Here is a 19,369-nt window from a genome sequence, read left to right as displayed (position 1 = left end):
AATTCTCATAAAGAAGAGAGAGAACAATATTCACTGAATGCAACTGTAAGTTGGGCATTTTTTGTTCATTATTTCATCCTTCCAACAAACTGTGAGGTAAATATTATTTATTTCCCCCCTCCTTCACAGACAAAGGAAGAGGGAATTGCACAAAAACCCACATGTAGCAAATAGCAGTGCCAAGAATTTATTCCAGGACTTGGGTACTTCCTCTAGAATGTGTTTTCTCCCCAAAGTCAAGTTAAAATCACAGTGTGATGTTCTGTTATGTGATGTTATGCTGAGGAAACTCAGGTCACCAAAAATTGAGTTGTAAGTAAATAGTTTCATTGGGAAAAGGGAAATAAGAATTTTATGTTCTCAATTTCAGGTTGTTTAGGTTGGAAAAAAATTTTAATAATGGAGGTGCTTTGTAACTACATGAGTGTGTAATTGAAGGTTAGAAATAATAAACTGCTCAAACAAAACAAATGAAAATTACAGAGTTAAGTCCTAAATAGCATCTAAGGCCCAAGTCAATGAGTTTCTAAATTATCATTATCATAACTCATTGGTATGATAAACAAAGCACAACATTAAACTAAGATGGTTGAAGTCAAAACAAAGTGTGGTGTAGTTCACATTGCCGATGATGAACAAAAGAACATGAAAACAAGAATTTGCCAACTGCTCTTCTGTGCACAATAGCTTTTTCTCCAGGACCTGGTAGTAATTCCCGACTGCTTGAATTATAACGAAGAGATATCCATAATATGAATTGTGTTCCCTAAGGTCTATTGTGTTATATCCTATGTGCTTTATGAAGGCTCAAACTGTGGGAGGGAAATAGGGAAATGAACCCTTAGACATGAGAGCAACTTGGAGAAATGCTCAGGGTCAGGTTGTCTTGTAGGGATGGGAGGCCCACTGCAGAGATAGCCACGTGACTTGCATGTTTGAGGGTTGCCTGTTTCCCTGAACCCTAAAGCCATTTTGCAAATCACCATTTCTTCCCAATGGGTGAAAATACATGGAGCCTGGAATCATCTGCATTCATATATTGGCAGAAACTTTGAAAGCACGTTGTTCCCATCCACCCTACCTGGGTCAGATGAGGAGCTGGGAAAACAAAAATTCATAATCAACTCAAAATCCAGCAGCTCAGAAAGTGCCCAAGGTGGTGGGGAATGTTCTACAACTGGAATAGTCCTAAAGGGTATGGCCCAATCCTAATGCAGTGATGACTCTCTTACATTTTTATACTTCCCTGCAATTTTTAATGATTTCATAACAACTATGGGAGTGAAGTCATATTCTTATTTTTATAGATGAAGAAACTGAAGATGAGTAAGTGATTGTCAGCAACCATCAGAGTAGGGCTAAAATCCTGTCTTCCAGCACCATATTTAATAGACCTCTACCACAAAATGATAGGGTATGTTTTCTAGGAGCAATGAATGGCTTTCGAGTCAGATCTGCATTTGCATCCAGGCCATATATCCAGGATATACCACTTTCGGCCATGTAATTTGTCAAGTTCTTTAACCTCATTAAGCTTTAGTTCCTCATCTGTAAAATGGGGACACATATGACACCTAGCTCATGGGGTTACTATGAGGGTCAAAAGCAATATGCAGATAGCATGCTCAGCACAGAACTTGGCCATGGGTAGAGCCGGACAAATGTGGAGCGTTTCGGGGCATGCGTTTTGGGTGGAGGAATCTCATTCCTCCTCTGTGGTTTAGTATTCCTAGGGGCACAAAGCCCCTAGGGAACATTTTACCATATCTAAAGCTACAAGGAGATAGAAATTTGGGACAGAAGGGGAATGCTTAGGGACCTGATTACTGAGCCTGGAATGGAAGTGAAGGAATGATCAGTCCACAGGGAGCAGGTCTGTGCCTCCACCCACAGTGCCATCTGCGCTGGGTCCCTAAGGCAGAGAGGACCCTCCATTCCCCACCTGGAAAGCCATGGAGTTGGCAACAGCCAGAAATATCCTCAGAGGCAGCTTGGCTTTGTAGGACCTGTGGCTCCACAAGCGATGGGCACCAGCTGTCACACCCAGAGCAGATAAGAGGAAGCAGAAGTACGCTGTAAGACACAAGCAGGGAAAATGTCAGTAAATGTCACCAAGCTCCTACACAAGCTTTTTCCCCTATGCTTTTTTCTCTTCTGCATAGACCCATGGGAAATGGTGTTAGAACAATCTGCAGTGTGAAGGAAGAATCGATAACTTGGGGAAATGCAGACTTTTTATTGATTTGTAGCTTTTCAGTACCAGGCAGAAGTGGTGAAAACTTTCCTCAAGAAACTTTGACCTTTGAACATTAATTTTTCTCTATCAAACAAATCTTTTATTTGCTAATGTTTCTTGCCAGTCTTGATGCAAAGTCTTAATCACGTTAGTGTGTATTTGTAACTCAGTCTTACATGCTCATTCTCTGTAGAGCTAAGATTGATGTTTATGTTGCCTCTTGACTGGCACCTGTGCTAGGAAGTGTGTTATATGAAGACCATATTTCTAAATGGCAGTGCCATTATCATGGCTTCATAGGCCTTTGTTTGAAGGAAATCAGGCCAGATCTAAAAGCATTGAAGTCTGGCTCAGGACCAGTGAGAATGAGAATAAAAATGACAATAGGGACAACTGAGATTTGCCTTCTAGAGATCCCCACTTACACCATCCCTATGACCCGGGATGGCAAAGATGGCCAGGTGGGGAATTTTTTTAAAGCCAGACTACAGTGGAGCTTATTATCTGCCACACACTTAAATATATTATCTTTAATCCTCATGACATGTTGTAGTGTCTCATTTTACAGTTGAGGAACCGGATCTCTGAGAGTTAAATCCTGCCTCTATACCCAAGTCAGCCTTGTTCCAAAGCCTCTGCTAAGAGACCCCATGCTGCCTAACCAGTGGTGGGGGTGGATTACTTTTTATACCAAGACCTGGGAGAGTTTATAAAAGCCTGTGTAGGGGTGTCTGGGTGGCTTAGTCACGCGACCAACTCTTGATCTCTGCTCGGGTCATGATCTCATGGTTTGTGAGATCAAGCCCTGCTTCGGGCTCTGTGCTGACAGTGCAGAGCCTGCTTGAGATTCTCTCTCTCTCTGCCCGTCCCTCCCTCCCTCCCTCTCTCTCTCTCAAAAGAAATACACTTAAAAAAAACTGTTAAAAAAGTGTGGTATAAAGGGGACACAGGGACCCCCCAATAAATTATTATTCCTGAGATTATTACAACTACTTTAGTGCTTTTAAAGCAATATGCCCACACAATGCTAAATGTCTTACTTGGATTATCTTATTAAAAACACATCAAACAATCTTATAGGGTTTATATTATTATTAATCCCATTTTACAGATGAGAAAACCAAGGCTTAAAGAAGTTAACTAATTTCCCAGTGTCACAAAGCTAGGAGGTATCTTTGCTAAGAGTCAATTTCTAGTCTGTCTGAACCAAGAACCAAGTTCCTGACCCCACACTCCCCTATCTCTCTGGGAGACATCAAGTAAGTTTTATCTTTACTTCTTTACACCCCACTACCATCCTTAATACTGGATTCCAGTCTAAATTTAAAAGTGAGCTTCTTCCTTACTTGAGGGGAGAACTCTAAACCTAGCTTATAAGTAGGTAGGATCAGGCATATTATCCCACACAATTGCTTCTAGCACTGAGCACATACAAGGCCCTCCATAAAGATGTGGCAAAGAACAAGTGATTGGCTGTCAGAACATCCCTGATCAACTGTGAATGGTACCAGGACAAGATGAGTTTTTAGGGAGACTATTATAGCACTTGTCTAGAAGAATTACTAGGGTAACTTCAGTGTCAATATATGTATTCAAAAGTAGAACCATATTACATCTCCCAAAGGTCAAGTCTGATCTTGACCTCAATCCATATTTATATGGGTCTGAAAACAAGACTTACCCTTGGCACTAAGATTAATGAGTCTCTGAATGCATGTGCTTTTCATAAACTTGACAAATCATTCCTTACTTGAAAGGTTAACAACAAAAAATGACAATCTGCTCATAAATCACAAAAAATAACAGTATATAAAAAGTTGTGGCCTCTTTTGTTATTATAATTTAATCTTGGTCATGAGTCTATGAAACGGACAGCTATTTTCCATGTCATCCCTGGCCTTCATGTCTCTACCAATAATTTTTTCCCAACTGTCAAGTAGTTAGGGAATAAGAAATCTATAATGGAAAAATTCAATGTGACTCTATTTTTGCCAGTGGACTAAGACACTGGACAATGAAAAACATTGGCCAAAAAAAGAATCCATTCAATGCATGGTTCCCAGACAGGGCCTTATCACAGACAATGCTTCCCAGTATGGGATCTCCACTATTTCAGGGATCACTTACATGGTTGATCTGAGCTGGGCAGTAGTGGCTATTGGTTTTTCATGGTCCTTCCTCTGGCAACAAGAATGTGGCCATGTAACCCAGGCCTGGCCTAGCATATGACTCCATCTTCCTGGCCCTGGAATAAACAGCTGACCCAGACTTTCTCTCTCTTCTGGCTCAAAGACTAAAGGTCACATATCAAGGCATGATTACAATAGTAGAGAATGAGGCCAAGTAAGTGAGACATGAAGATGATGGAGATGCCAATAAGAGCCGAGAGGAGAGCTGCCTGCCCCGGGCCACTGGTTGCAGCCCCCAGAGCTCTACAGTTCTTTTGATGCTGTGAGCCTCCCTGGTATTTCTCCTAGTTATGTGAGGCGACAAATTCCCTTTTCTTGTTGCTAGTTTGCTCTGGATTTCTTTTTTTTTTTTAAATGTTTATTTATTATTTTGAGAGAGAGAGAGAGAGACAGACAGACAGACAGACAGACAGAGCATGAGCAGGGGAGGGGCAGAGAGAGAGGGAGACACAGAATCTGAAGCAGGCTCCAGGCTCCGATCTGTCACCACAGAGTCTGACACAGGGCTCGAACCCATGGACCCCAAGATCATGACCTGAGCAGAAGTCAGATGCTTAACTGACTGAGCCACCCAAGTGTCCCTGGATTTCTGATACTAAAATTCCGCAGAACCTCTGGGGAAGAAAGCAACCTCTGGCCATAGCCCAAATGAGGACAAACTACAAAAACCCTTACCTGAATATGAGACTGTTATATTGACAGGGCTCAGTTTTCCTATTTTGATAGGGCTAATTTCAGAGGTTTTTAACCTCTTTTCTATGATCTTTGTGGAGATTGATATCCAAACTAGTTTTCAGATGGATGCTGCCTAGTTGGCTCTGAGAGAGTCAACTACTCAGAAACAGAATTGATAACTTTGGGGGGAAAAGGAGTAACAAGCAGGGTCAATAATTTTATCAAGTAGCTCACACCTCACAGAGAAAGGAACTAGATCAACAGAATTCAGAATCACAATATTACAGAATAGTAAGTAGCAAACACCTATATTGGTCTGGATGCAAAGAAGAGTCACCAATTCAGGCTATCTCAAGTAAAAAAAGAATGTAGAGATGCCTGGGTGGCTCAGTCCATTAAGCATCCCACTTCAGCTCAGGTGTGATCTCACCTTTCGTGAATTTGAGCCCTGTGTCAGGCTCTGTGCTGACAGCTCAGAGCCTGGAGCCCACCTCAGATTCTGTGTCTTCCTATCTCTCTGACCCTCCCCCATTAGCACCCTGTGTCTCTTTTTCTCTCAAAAAATAAACATTAAAAATAATGTTTAAAATGCATTAAAAAGATATTAAATAGCCTACAGATCTCATACTTGGGGGGGTGGGTTGCAGGACATTTGCAGGACAGTTTTGGTACAGAGCCTCCAAAATGGCCCCAATGCTCCCTGCCTCCTGATATTCATGCCTTGCGTAATTTCTTCCCCTTTAGTAACTTGCTCCTAACCAATAGAATGTAGAAACATTGAGGGAACATCAGTTCCATGATGAGGTCACAAAAGATTGTGACTTCTGTTTTGCTAGCAGATTCTCTCTTATGTTGGCTTTGATAGAGTAAATCACCACATTGGGATGACCCATGTGGCAAGGAAGTGAGGGTGGCCTCCAGCCAACAGCTAGTGAGGAAATGAGACTTTAGTCCAATAATCCTCAAGGAACTGAGTCCTCTCAACAAAAGTGTTAGTGAACTTGGAAGCAGATCCTTTCCCAGTCAAGCCTTCAGATAAGACAGCAGCCTGGGTCAACACACTGCTGCCTTGTGAGAGATCCTGGAGCAGAGGGCCCAGCACCAGTGGTACCTGGATTCCTGCTTCACAAAAACTGTGAGAAAATAAATGTATGTTGCTTTAGGTTGATAAATTTTGGGGTGATTTGTTCTGTGGCAATAGTAATGCAAGACTTAAGTAGAAACCTTACCTCAAGGGAAGGAAGGTATACTTTAAATCCTGGTTTAAGAACAGTTTGCTGTTGGGGTGTCTGTGGCTCAGTAGGTTAAGTGCCCGATTCTTGATTTCAGCTAAGGTCAGGATTTCATGTTTTTGAGTTCGAGCCCTGCATCAGGCTCTGCACTGGCAGTGTGGAGACTGCTTGGGATTCACTATCTCTCCTTCTCTCTCTCTCTCTGCCCCTCTCCGCTCACATGCTCTCTCTCTCAAAATAAATAAATAAACTTAAAAAAAAAATAACAGTTTGCTGTCTATAGGGACAAAAAGTAGATTCATGTTGTGAAGAGCTGGGAGGGCAGGGAGGGAGGAGGGGAGTGACTGTTAATGGGTATGGGGGGATTGGTGTGAAGAGTGATAAAAATGTTCTAAAATTGATTTTGGTAATGGTTGCACAATTCTGTGAATATACTAAAAGCCAATAGATGAGTTGTATGCCATGAGTAAAAACTTAATAAAGCAGTCATTAAAAAAAAAAAACCTATTACTGAATTCCTAATAGACTTTGTTATTATGTATATTTTCTAAATGCAGAATAAAATAGACATGCCATGAAACAAAACAGAACAAAACAAACAAAAATCAACCATTTGCCTAGGATGCCACCACAGGCATCATCACCCCTGGACACTGGGCACCAATGGACACTCATGTCATACTGTGGTCTCTTAAATCTTCCGCAGCTGCCAAGAAGAGTCCCTATTTGACCCTTGGCCTATGCCTGAATATATCAAGACCCAAGATTCCAAGGCAGAAGCACCTATTTGTCCATGCTCGGATCACAAGGCCAGCCCCAGCTGCCAGCAACAAAAGAGAGAGTACCTGCAACCCCTTTGGTTTCCAGGGTGGAAGGCAGAGCCTCCCATCTATCCTGAGTACTCTATTGGAACAATGTTTAGAGAATTATCGTAGTGACCCCTTCTGGACCACACAACCAGAGAACAGTCCTGGAGAGATGTTAAGAACCAAAAATTAAAACTCCCTTAATTCCGGACCTGACCAGAGGGAGAGGTGGACAGCTCCCTTTGAGACCCATCTGTGAGCACTAGACAGAGGAGGCAGTTAGCGGAACTCTTTAGCTGTGCATGATCTATGTCCCTCTAGCACTGGAGTGAAAGCTACTAAATAATAGTAGCAACTACTATTGACCAAGAACTTTCCAGGTGCCATTCCGTGTTTCTAAATTTATACCTAGTTAGTCTTTGAATACTCACCTCAAGTGGGTGGGTAATATGATCTCTATCTTACAGATGAAGGCAACAAGACAGAAAGTGATGCAGCCAGGACACAATCTAAGGCAGGAAGAGCCCACATTCCACACCCCTGCTGGCTGCTTGACTTCTCAGGGTTGCCTTAATTCTAATGGGAGGAGCCTAAATGCATCAAGACTTCTTAGCTCAGAAAATAAGCTGAAAGTCAAGACCCTTGCTTTGTGTTTTGCCTTTACCAACCGGCAAGTTCACTTCTAAAATCACCCTCACCATAATTCTGCATCCAGTTCAGCCTCAGCTTGCCTTGGCAACTCCAGGCAACTCAAGACTTCATGAGACAGTTTATTGAGCTCCTATTATAGACCATGCACTGAGCTTAGAACTGGGTCTACAAGGTGACCACAAACACGAGCTTTTGCCTCCTGGAGTCAATAGGAGTTTGAAAAGTAAATTACTTACTGTATAATTATAAATTATGGCAAGTGCTGCAGAGGACACAAACAGCATAATGTAAAAAGAGATTAAAAGATGGATAATTCAGGGGCGACTGGCTGGTTCAGTTGGAAGAACATGTAACTCTTGATCTCAGGGTCACGAGTTCAAGCCCCACATTGGGTGTAGAGATTATAAATAAATAAATAAATAAATAAATAAATAAATAGGAGATAATTTAGTCTGGGGGATCAGAGAGGACTTCGCAGTGGAAGCGAAAATTAAGTTAACCCCTGAAGGATGAGGAGAAGGCAAGATTCAGGCAGGGGGACCCACAAATGCACAGACCTGGGCTGGGGAAGGGGCTCTGACAAGAAGCCTGTATCTGACCACCTCACACCCGCACAGATGGCTACTAGAACCAAACAAAAACGGAAAATGACAAGTGTTGGCGAGAATGTAGAGAAATTGGAACCCTTATGAATTGCTGGCGGGAATGAAAAATGACTCAACCACCAGGGAAAAGTTTGGTGGTTCCTCAAAAAGTTAAACATAAAGTTACCAAGTGGTCCAGCAATTCCACTTCTGGGTATATATCCCCAAAGAGTTGAAAACAGGTACTTTTTCACCAAAGGGTGAGAACAACCACGAAAGTCCATGAACACATGAATGGATAAACAAGATGTGACGTATACACAATGGAAGGTGATTTGACCGTCAAGTGGAATGGAATTCTGACCCATGCCACAGAACATGGATGAACTTTGAAAACATTATGCTAAGTGAAATCAACTAGACACAAAAAGAAATTTATAAAGCCACTTACATGAGGTACCTAGAAGAGGCAAATTCATGAAGACAGAAAGTAGAATAAAAGTTACCAGGGGATGGAGGAAGGTGGGGGGGGGGAGGGGAATGAGCAGTTGTTCAATGGGTGCAGAGTTTCAGTTTGGGATGATGAAAAAGTTCTGGAGATGGATAGTGGTGGCGTTTGCACGACATTGCGAATGCAGTTAATTGCACGCTTAAAATGGTTAAAATAATAAATTTTGTTATGTATATTTTATCACAATTTTTATTTATTTTTTTTTCAACGTTTTTATTTATTTTTGGGACAGAGAGAGACAGAGCATGAACGGGGGAGGGGCAGAGAGAGAGGGAGACACAGAATCGGAAACAGGCTCCAGGCTCTGAGCCACCAGCCCAGAGCCCGACGCGGGGCTCGAACTCACGGACCGCGAGATCGTGACCTGGCTGAAGTCGGACGCCTAACCGACTGCGCCACCCAGGCGCCCCTTTACCACAATTTTTAAAAGCATGTGTTTGAAGTCCAGGGTGAGAGGGGAAGGGGAGGTCAAAAAAGGTTAAAGAGATTTAAATGTAGGGCCAAATAGGTCTTATTTGCTGCACTGAGGTGACTGGACGCTGGGCTCAGGCCAAGGGAAGCTATTAAAGGGCGTTCAGCATGAAGTACTTAGAAAATGCATGGAGAGTAGAGGAGGGTAAACCAGTCGCCACACCAGATCAGTCCCTCTAATACTACTTAAAACAATCTTCTCGGTTTTTTTTAATGTTTATTTATTTTTGAAAGACTGTGAGTGGAGGAAGGGCAGAGAGAGAGGGAGACACAGAATCCGAAGCAGGGTCCAGGCTCTGGGCTGTCAGCACAGCACCCAACGTGGGGCTCGAACTCAAGAACAGCAAGACCATGACCTGAGCTGAGCTGAAGTCAGACACTCAACTGACTGAGCTACCCAGGTGTCCTTTAAAACAATCTTCCTTTGTTCACTTTCAAATACTCAGCATACATAAGATCATTACAACTCCTATTACAGCAGTGATCGAATGAAAAGATCAATATTTGGGAACAGAGTGCAGAAGGAAGTTTGGTTCCCTTAATTTCCTAAACCAACGCACAATATAAAAATTCCTCTTTAGGGGCACCTAGGTGGCTCAGTCGGTTAAGCATTTGACTTTGGCTCAGGTCATGATCTCACAGTTCGTGAGTTCAAGCCCCGCATTGGGCTCCGTGCTGACAGCTCAGAGCCTGGAGCCTGTTTCAGATTCTGTGTCTCCCTGTCTCTCTCTGCCCCTCCCTGTTCACGCTCTGTCTCTGTCTCAAAAATAAATAAACATTAAAAATTTTTAAAAACAAATGCATAGCACTGTCTAACAGAGTGTCAGAAGGAGGCTGGAGAAGGGAGCCTGCTCACACTGAATGCCTGCCATGGACCATCACTTTGCCAAAATACCTAATTTTATTGCTTTACTTCTATGAGGTAGACATCATAACCCCCATTTTACAGAGTTGCAAAACTGAGGCCCAGAGCGTTAAGTAAATTCCTGGGGATCTCAGGACAGAGCTAGGGCCCCAACACTACATCAGTCCAGCCCCAAGCCCTTGATGCAGTGGTTCTCAGCCCTGGCTGTGCATTGCAGTGTCTTGGGCTTTTACATGCTGCAGGTCCACAGAGCAGAGTGAATTCGAGATGAAGGCCAGGAGAGCCAGCATCTCTCTCCAGAGGTGATTCTGATGCACAACCAGAGCTGAGAAACCACTGCCCTATGAGGTACACCCTAGAAGACCATCTGGTCCCATCCCCTCAATTTACAAATGGAGCAGCTGAGATCCAGTGAGGGCTAGGTGCTCTCTCTAACCCACCCAGACGCTGACCCTATGCAGAGCCAGGGGCTCCAGAGGGGCCTCGGGGCCCCATAAATTCTAAGTGACTCTCAGGATAGGCAAGCCCAGCCTGCTCTTTCATGTGAACTCTGGTCTTGTCAGCATTCCCCTCCCAGTGGCTCCCTTTGATGGTGTGAGCTGTCCCCACCAGGCTCCAGACAGTGGGGACTCTGATATCTAGGCACCCGGCTGGGGGGCGGCGTGTGCAGCAGGGCTCCTGCTGCAGAAAGCTGCAGGAAGATGTGATTAGCACCAACGAATTGTCTTCCACCAAGGGGAGGGGAGAGGTTGCAATCAGAGCAAACAAGCAGGGTGAAGGCTCCTGGGGGAGGGGCGGAAGCTGCCACGGAGAAGATACTGTGCTTGGATACCTGCCTTGCCAGCCTGCTCAAGTGCTTTGAAAGTCAGTTTGGGGCTCTGGCCAGTAAATGGCTGTTTCTCCTCTCCAGTCCCTCCTAGATCCAAAAGATAGTTAAGAGGCCAGCAGACCCATAGATGCAGAGACACAGATAAGGAATACATATAAAAGATACATATACATATATGTACACATACATGTATACGATTGGCAATTATGGTAGCATTATGGTTAAAATGAACCTGGGAGGGGGCCTGGGTGGCTCAGTCAGTTAAGTGTCCAACTTCAGCTCAGGTCATCATCTCATGGTTCAGAGGTTCGAGCCCCACATCAGGCTCTCTGCTGTCCATACAGAGCTCGCTTCAGATCCTCTGTCCCCCATCTCTCTGAACCTCCCCCCCTCTCAATAAATAAACATTTTAAAAAATAATGAAATGAACCTGGGACTGAATCCCTTGCATATCACTTATCAGTGTGACAATCTCTAAACCTTGGTTCCTCCATCCATAAAGTGGGTAAAATAGTACCTGCTTCACAACAAACGTGTTATAAAGATGAAAAGAGGTGAGCATGCAAAATGCACACCATGCCTGGTGAGCAGTGAGCCCTGGCACATATTATTGCCCCTCTTAGGAACACCACTCCACTGCCTCTGTAAAATATTCCCTTTCCTGATAACCTCCTCCGAAGACACCTACACTCCTTATCACTCTAAGCCCGCGCTTTCTCAAGGGGGTGGGTGATTTTGTCTCCTCACCCCCAAGGGACATTGAGCAAAGTCTTTAGGCATTATTAGTCGTCACAAACCCAAACTTGAAGGGCGCTCCTGGCATCCGGTGCGGAGAGGCCAGGGATGCTGCCTAAGTGCCCAGACTCTCCCTCCAACAAAGAATTATCATTACCAAATGGCAGCAGTGCGAAGGTAGAGAATCCTGCTCTACTCTTAGCAGAGTTCCTGGATGACTTCTTGTTCATTCTCCCGGTGTGTCTGCACCTGCCCTTGCTTCTTTAAACCTCTTTGGTTTCATTGGGAGCTGTAGGAGTAATTTATCTCTGAAATTATTTAACAAATAGGCTGACAACAAAGGACTGGGATGAAAGATCGATAGTATTTTAGGTCACTGCTTCTCCAACTTTAATGTGCTACACATATCACCAGGCGATCACGTTTACATGCAGATGCTGGGCCCCGTCCCAGAGATTCTGATTCAGTGGGTCTGTGAAGGGTTCACGGGTGGTGTTGATGATACATCAACATGGTCTAGGGTCCCAGTGTGTTTTGCTGACTGGCCAAGCCCTGAGAGAGAGGTCCTGATATGGGGCTGCCAGGGACAGAACAAGGCCCTCCATGGCCACTCATCTCACCAAATGGTATTAACAAAGAATTTCAACTAGACCCGACATCTTCCCTTAAAGGTTTGGGTTTATAGGTTTCAAGATCCTGAGGCAAATTTCTCCTAGGTGCTATTTCAACAGCTCTCTCCAAAGCAGAACATTTTCACAGGGTCTTACAGGCTGAAAAGCAAAAGGTTTCTGTTTACTGTTAAAACCTTCTACTTCTGTTAGATTTACAATATCCACCAGCCCCTCTTTGCAATTCCCATCTCCCTCCACTAAACCTCCTTCTCTTGTGCTCCACATGGACCGGAAGAAGATATGTTCTCTCTTCCCATGGCATGAATGTTTAAGCAACTGCCAGCATCTTCTAGGAAGATTTAACAGAAAGCGAATGGAACAAGAGAGTGAAGATATATTTCATGCATCTTACATGTACTGCCTATTTTCCTCAAGTATCCTTCCTGCCTTCAATTAGGCCCACTTACCAGGCTCTAAAGTTCTGAGTCAATGTTACTTTTCCTCATTGGTTTATGGCTTATATGACAGAATGACAGTCATAGCAGATCACTAAGAAACACAAAATTGTTGGGTAACTCATTATGACTCTGCTACTGTACCACACTATTTGTAATTTAAAACAAAAACAGGGGCGCCTGGGTGGCGCAGTCGGTTAAGTGTCCGACTTCAGCCAGGTCATGATCTCGCAGTCCGTGAGTTCGAGCCCCGCATCAGGCTCTGGGCTGATGGCTCAGAGCCTGGAGCCTGTTTCCGATTCTGTGTCTCCCTCTCTCTCTGCTCCTCCCCCGTTCATGCTCTGCCTCTCTCTGTCCCAAAAATAAATAAACGTTGAAAAAACAATTAAAAAAAAAAATAAAACAAAAACAAAAACAGGGCACCTGCGTGGCTCAATCGGTTAAGCGTCCGACCGTTGGTTTTGTCTCAGGTCATGATCTCACGGTTCGTGAGTTCAAGCCCTGCATTGGGTTCCATGCGGACAGCTCAGAGCCTACTTGGGATTCTCTCTCTATGTGTCTCTCTCTCTCTCTCTCTGCTCCTCCCCTGATCGCTCGCTCTCTCAAAAAAAAAAAAAAAAAAAAAAAAAAAGGCAAGAATTTAAGTCTTTTCTAGTACCTCATTCCAAACATACAGGCCTCACTTCAGGCACTCAGGCCAGGCCAGGTATCCATGTTGGATGCTCTCTTGCCTTCTGTGTTTTTCAATACAGCAGCCATCACATTGTAATAAACAAGGAATTATTGATCTAATGCCATCTTCCCTTCTAAAACATAATCCCCGGGAGGGCAGGGAACATGTGTTCTTGTGCCTGTGCAACTAACTTAGCCAGAGAAAGATACACAACCATGCTGATTGGTCTCACTTTAAAACTCATGACCACTAGCTTCACTTGGATGTAATATTACTCGGCGATCATTACATTTCCCTGGTCCGTATGTGCTCTCTCTTGCCTGGACATCAGTTTCATACCTGCTCCAATCCCCTCATCCCCAACACATCCCTTCCCCCCAGCCCCTGATCTGATAGCTTTGCTTCTGATTTCATTGAAAATACCAGAATCTCTTCAGTCCACCCTCCAGCATCTCAGCTGTGACCCCCAGATTTCTCTATTACTGCAGAGGCCAGTCCACACTCCCTTTAAGGCTGGTTGGCCTTCCTTGTGCATCTTATCCACTCCATCCTACTCTGTTGCTCTGCAACACTCCTCTCCTCTCTGTGTCATCAAGAAATACCCTCCCTCTATATCATTCCCACCAGCCTACAACCACACTGCTATTTCTCTCGTATACAAAACACCAAAACACTTCTCTTGACTCCAATTCCCCACCTAGATCCTTTCCATTTCCCTGCTCCCTTCCCAGAAAAGCTTACTGGATAGATTGGTCTCTTTATAGGAGATTATAGTTCTTCACTGCCCATTCTCTTACGCCCACTAAGTTTTTGTCCTTCTTCCCCATCCCCACCCCCAGCCAAAACTGTTCTTACCCAGGTCCAGACAAGACAGAATTGGTCTCTTCACTTGTGGGCAGTTTCTTGATGGGTACTAAACACACTATCACGGGGTGAGGGGAACAATGAAGGAGAGGCACCCATACCATGGCAGCTCCTGAGGGGTAGGAGGAATGGCACCAGGAAAGGCTGGAGGTGTGAAGGCTCAGTGTATTCAAGCAGAGGGATTTGGTTTGGCTCCTGGTGGGGAGGAGAGTTGGGGGAGTACAATGAAATAAGAAAATCAGACAGGGGGGCACCTGGGTGGCTCAGTCAGTAGAGCATCAGACTTGGGCTCAGGTCAGACCTCTCTCTCTGACAGCACAGAGCCTGCCTCCAATCCTCCATCCCCCTCTGCCCCTCCCAGCTCGCACTCGTGCTCTCTCTCTGAAAAGGAAAGGAAGAGAAGAGAAGAGGAGAGGAGAGGAGAGGAGAGGAGAGGAGAGGAGAGGAGAGGAGAGGAGAGGAGAGAAAAGGAGCCCCTGGGTGGCTCAGTCAGTTGAGCGTCTGACTTTGGCTCAGGTCATGATCTCACTGTTCGTGAGTTAGAGCCCCACCTGAGCCTGCTTCAGATTCTGTCTCCCTCTCTCTCTGCCCCACTCCTGCTTGTGCTCTGTCTCTCTCTGTCCTTCAAAAACGAATAAACATTAAAAAAATTTTTAAAAAGAAAAGAAAAGAAATGAAACAAAAAGAAAAGAAAAGAAAATCAGACAGGGGCACGACCAGAAAGGGACTTATGTATGATGCTGAGACATAGAATATATCTAATCACGAGAACAGTAGGGTGCCCAGAAAGGATTTCATGTGATCAAATTTAGAAAGACAGACAAGAAATCATCGTGGAAGATGGTCTAGTGGGTGAGAGTAGAGAAAATGTGCAGGATTCCCTCCATGTGCCAAGGCAGACACACCCTCCCCTCTTACACTGCCCTGTGCCCTGGGGGGCTAGCCTCTATATGAGGCACGGTGGGCTTCTGGGCTGGGCTAGCTGCCTCAGATTACCTGAAGAGCTCTAAACTCTATACATGTATCCTAGGGCCTCACACTGACAAGGCAACTCGGGGGGCTCCCCCTGGGTGATCCTGTTACATAGCCTGCTATGGGGGCGATGGACAAGGACAGCGCCTCTCAAATCAATGTGCCCACAAATCACTTGCGGATCTTGTTAGACTGCAGATACAACTCTAGTAGGTCTGGGTGGGGCCAGAGATTCCACACGTGCAACCAGCTCCCAGGTGACACCACTGCTGCTGCCCGGAGGGCCACACTTTGAGTTGTAAGGCAGGGGGGATCCCTGCGGAGACTCATTTACAACCAAGGAAACCTAACTTCTCTCTTGGTTTAGTGATGTGGGCAAAAGGTTTTCTAGTGACAGAGCCCAGATGGAAGCATGCCCTACACACGTCCTTCCTCCCTTCCTTCCTTCTTTTCCTGCTTTCTGTCTTTTTCAGGTATGGAGTGGAGAAAAGTGTACTTAAGTGTACTAAAGGATGAGACAAGGATTGCTTTCAAAGCATCACAAAAACAGTTCTATAATATAAAAACATGAGAACTGAGCTGCTAAAGAACCAAGACTGAAGGGGTGCCTGGGTGGCTCAGTCAGTTAAGTGTCTGACCCTTGATTTCTGCTTAGGTCATGACCTCACGGTTTGTGAGTTCAAGCCCCACATTAGGCTCTGTGCTAATAGTGCAGAGCCTGCTTGGGATTCTCTCTCTCCCTCTCTCTCTGCCCCTCCCCTGCTCATGCTTTCTCTCTCTCTCTCTCTCTCTCTCTCTCTCTCTCTCTCTCTCTCAAAATAAATAAATAAATAAATAAATAAATAAAACTTAAAAAAAAAAAAAAAAAAGAACCAAGACTGAAGATCATTTGTGCCTTTGGGCCCTACCTTCACACCTCAGTGTGGGAAGAGGTCTCATTAAAGCAAAAATATCCCTTGATAGGAGTAAGCATTTGTTAAACAGAATGTTAATGGCTCTTAATCATCATAGAATGGTGCTGACAGCCTTCTTCCTGAAGGGAAGTCTGTAAAACAAGTTGACCAAACCGAAAGATTGGGGAAAGGGAGGGGATGAGTTATTTTCCTCTATTCTTAAAAAAAAGTCAGACTATGGGGTGCCTGGGTGGCTGAGTTGGTTGAGCTTCTGACTTTGGCTCAGGTCATGATCTCACGGTTCCTGAGTTTGAGCCCCGCATCAGGCTCTGTGCTGACAGTTCAGAGCCTGGAGCCTGCTTCAGATTCTGTGTCTCCCTCTCTCTCTGCCCCTCCCCCGCTTGCACTCTGTCTCTCCCTCTCAAAAAATAAATATTAAAAAAAAATTTTTTTAAAGAGAGAAAATGTCAGACTTATACCGTTCTGCTTCCAGTCCACTTTTGAAAATGTCTGGCATCTAGTAGGAGTGGCCACACAAGTGTTAGAAGAGCTTTATCTGGAGTGGTCAATTGCTTAATATTTTAGTAAAAATGGAAAAAAAAACACAAAACAAGCAAAAATCAAAGTTATTTTATTATTTTATTATCTATAAGTATTCAGTATGACACCAAAGCAAATCCTTGAGAGAGAGCTGTTCAAGAACACAAAGTAATTTAGACTTGGATCTCTCTACCCTTCCAGGTGGCTTCCTGCTTCCTTTATGTCCTCTTGCTCTCTTCCTCAAAGCTCTTCCTCTCCCTCAACTGATGCAAAGCTTTTTTGGGTGTGGGGGTGGGTGGGAATCATTTATTAGACGTGAGACTCAGAGCTCACTGGAACAACTCATGGAGGAGGTACGGGCTCCTTTCACGAAGTGAGGAGATGCACAGGTAACTGAATTGCCCACCTGCCATTTCCTAGCTGGGGGGGCGGGCGGGATGGGGCCCCCCAGCTAGGAAATGGATGTTATCTTACACTTTCTTTGTCTCAGCTCTCTTATCTGTGAAGCAAACAAACCAACAAAATAAAAGACTATCTCAAACGGTTTAAGACAAATGAAAATGTATATAAAGCATTTAGTAAACAGTAATATCTCAAAAACCATTACTGAAAACACCATTATTCTTTTTTTTTTTTTTTAGTTTATTTATTTATGTTGAGAGAGAGAGAGAGAGAGCACAAGCAGGGGAGGGCAGAGAGAGAGGGAGAGAGAGAATCCAAAGCAGGTTCCGTGCTGTCAGTACAGACCCCAACGTGGGGCTGGAACCCACAAGCCATGAGATCATGACCTGAGCTGGAATCAAGAGTTGGATCTACCAACTGAGCCGCCCAAGCTCCCCCAAACACCATTATTCTTATCACTAGGCTACCCTTGCAAGGCTGCGGCTGGGTGACCAGGAAGCAGGGACTTCAGGGGAAAAAATGCCTCAGGTCCCAGCAGAGACTCTTTTTCCTACCCTGATCCTCAGCCCTCCCAGGTTCTCTGAGGTGAATTTAGAAGAGCAAAGTCATTCGGGGTTTGTGATTCAGGATAACTCCCATCATCCATCTCTCTTTCTCTCAAACAATTAAAATCAAACACAATTACTGAAATTAGAATTACAGATAATTGTGCACAAAGAGAATAATTTACTGCATTATGGATACACTGAATTTCCTTTTCCATTAATTATTTAGTTTTGATTTTCTCTTGGGCAGTAAGTGTGTTTATGGGGGGGGGGAGGGAGGTGTGCATACATACATTTTGCTATAGCTATGTACATGCTCATTAATGTCTCTGACCATAAATGAGCAAGGTCAATGTCAAAAATGTTGGTCCTTCTGAAGGAAGACTAAGATTAAAATCATGACCCAAACTAATCAATTTGGGGGAAGTGGCAAAAAAAAAAAAAAAAAAAAGGGATAATTTCCTGCCCTCATCGTCTGAAATATCTGGGTAACTATGGATCATCATCCTTCTCTCTCTCTCTTTTTCCTAACAAGTAATTTCTCTAAGGAAATCAAGACAGCTAGTGGTTGGAGCCTAGGACCCGGAAGATTAGGCAGGAGTTAGGTACCTTCTCAGCAATGAAGCATAAAGACTGGGAGACCCAGACCCTCAGAGGGCCGAGCCCTGGAGGAGCATCTTGGGGGAAAGCTCTGACAGGGCGCCACTGCTGCCTTTATGTCTAAGCCAAAAGAGCTGGTAAAAAAAAAGTCAATGGAAAGCCCCCTGGGAGGTACTGCTTTCTGTCCCCATTCCCTTCAAGGCTCTCCTCATTCTCCTCATGCTCTCTTCTGACCACAGAAAGGTCCTTCCCGGGGCTTGGCATGAACCCAGTGGATTCTGACCCAACCTCCCCCACCTAGCAACCACAGGCCAAGGACATAGATGAAAAACTCCTGGTGGTAAGGTGTACTCGGTGCCCCCAAAGGAAAAAATAACAAAACACAGTCTTTTTACCACAGTAATGAATCTGCCTTAAGTAGGAAAAAAAAATTTAATTGAATAATAAAGCATTCTATCAACATAGTAAGAAATCCCCTTTGATTGTCTGGTTAGTGACTGCATCACTGAGGCAGCCTGACCTAGTTCATGAACTCTGGTTTCAAGGGTTTTCTTCACACATTTTTATTCTTGCCAAGTCTGTAAGTTGCTGTGAATAACCCAGGGAAGATTTGTTTTTTTCTTTGCGGCATAATCCAGGACCTGGTTTTCTGATCTTCCCTGGTTTTGATGCATAAAAGCCAACCTGATTTTAACAGGTTGCCTTAGCAAAATGTAACTATCCATTCATTCGTTTCTGAGCAAACAAGTACCTTCCACGTACCGGGTTTTCTGCAAGGTACCGAGTATGAGAACGGTCAGCATCTCTCCCCAGGGAGGCCCATGGCTAGCCAACTCCTTCCGCTACAATCAGCCCAAAGACTTTTTGTAAAAAATGCGCCAACAATTAAAAATAAATAATTTCAAATTTTCAAAAGTCTCTATTTCTAGCCTCTCTGGAAAAATGGAAAGATGTATCAGGCCACCTCACTTTCCTACATGGCCACTTTCTACTAGAGCTAAATGCCCCTTCCCCTTAGACAGTGACCCCT

General features: G+C 44.3%; 1 protein-coding gene across 3 annotated transcripts in view; it reads right to left on the bottom strand.

The window, feature by feature from the left end:
- SCD5 (stearoyl-CoA desaturase 5) overlaps positions 1-19,369 on the bottom strand; it is a 170,950-nt gene that overhangs the window by 75,161 nt on the left and 76,420 nt on the right. For all 3 annotated transcript variants that reach the window (XM_040479874.1, XM_040479885.1, XM_040479868.1), the window contains exon 2: positions 1,943-2,073. In XM_040479874.1, coding sequence (XP_040335808.1) covers positions 1,943-2,073 — 131 coding nt within the window. The remainder of the gene's footprint in view (positions 1-1,942; positions 2,074-19,369) is intronic.

Source organism: Herpailurus yagouaroundi, unplaced genomic scaffold (genome assembly GCF_014898765.1).
Source record: "Herpailurus yagouaroundi ecotype Mexico unplaced genomic scaffold, PumYag 28, whole genome shotgun sequence".
NCBI lineage: Eukaryota > Metazoa > Chordata > Mammalia > Carnivora > Felidae > Herpailurus > Herpailurus yagouaroundi.
The sequence above is the reverse complement of the archived record's forward strand: the minus strand, read 5'-3'. Positions and strand labels throughout refer to the sequence as shown.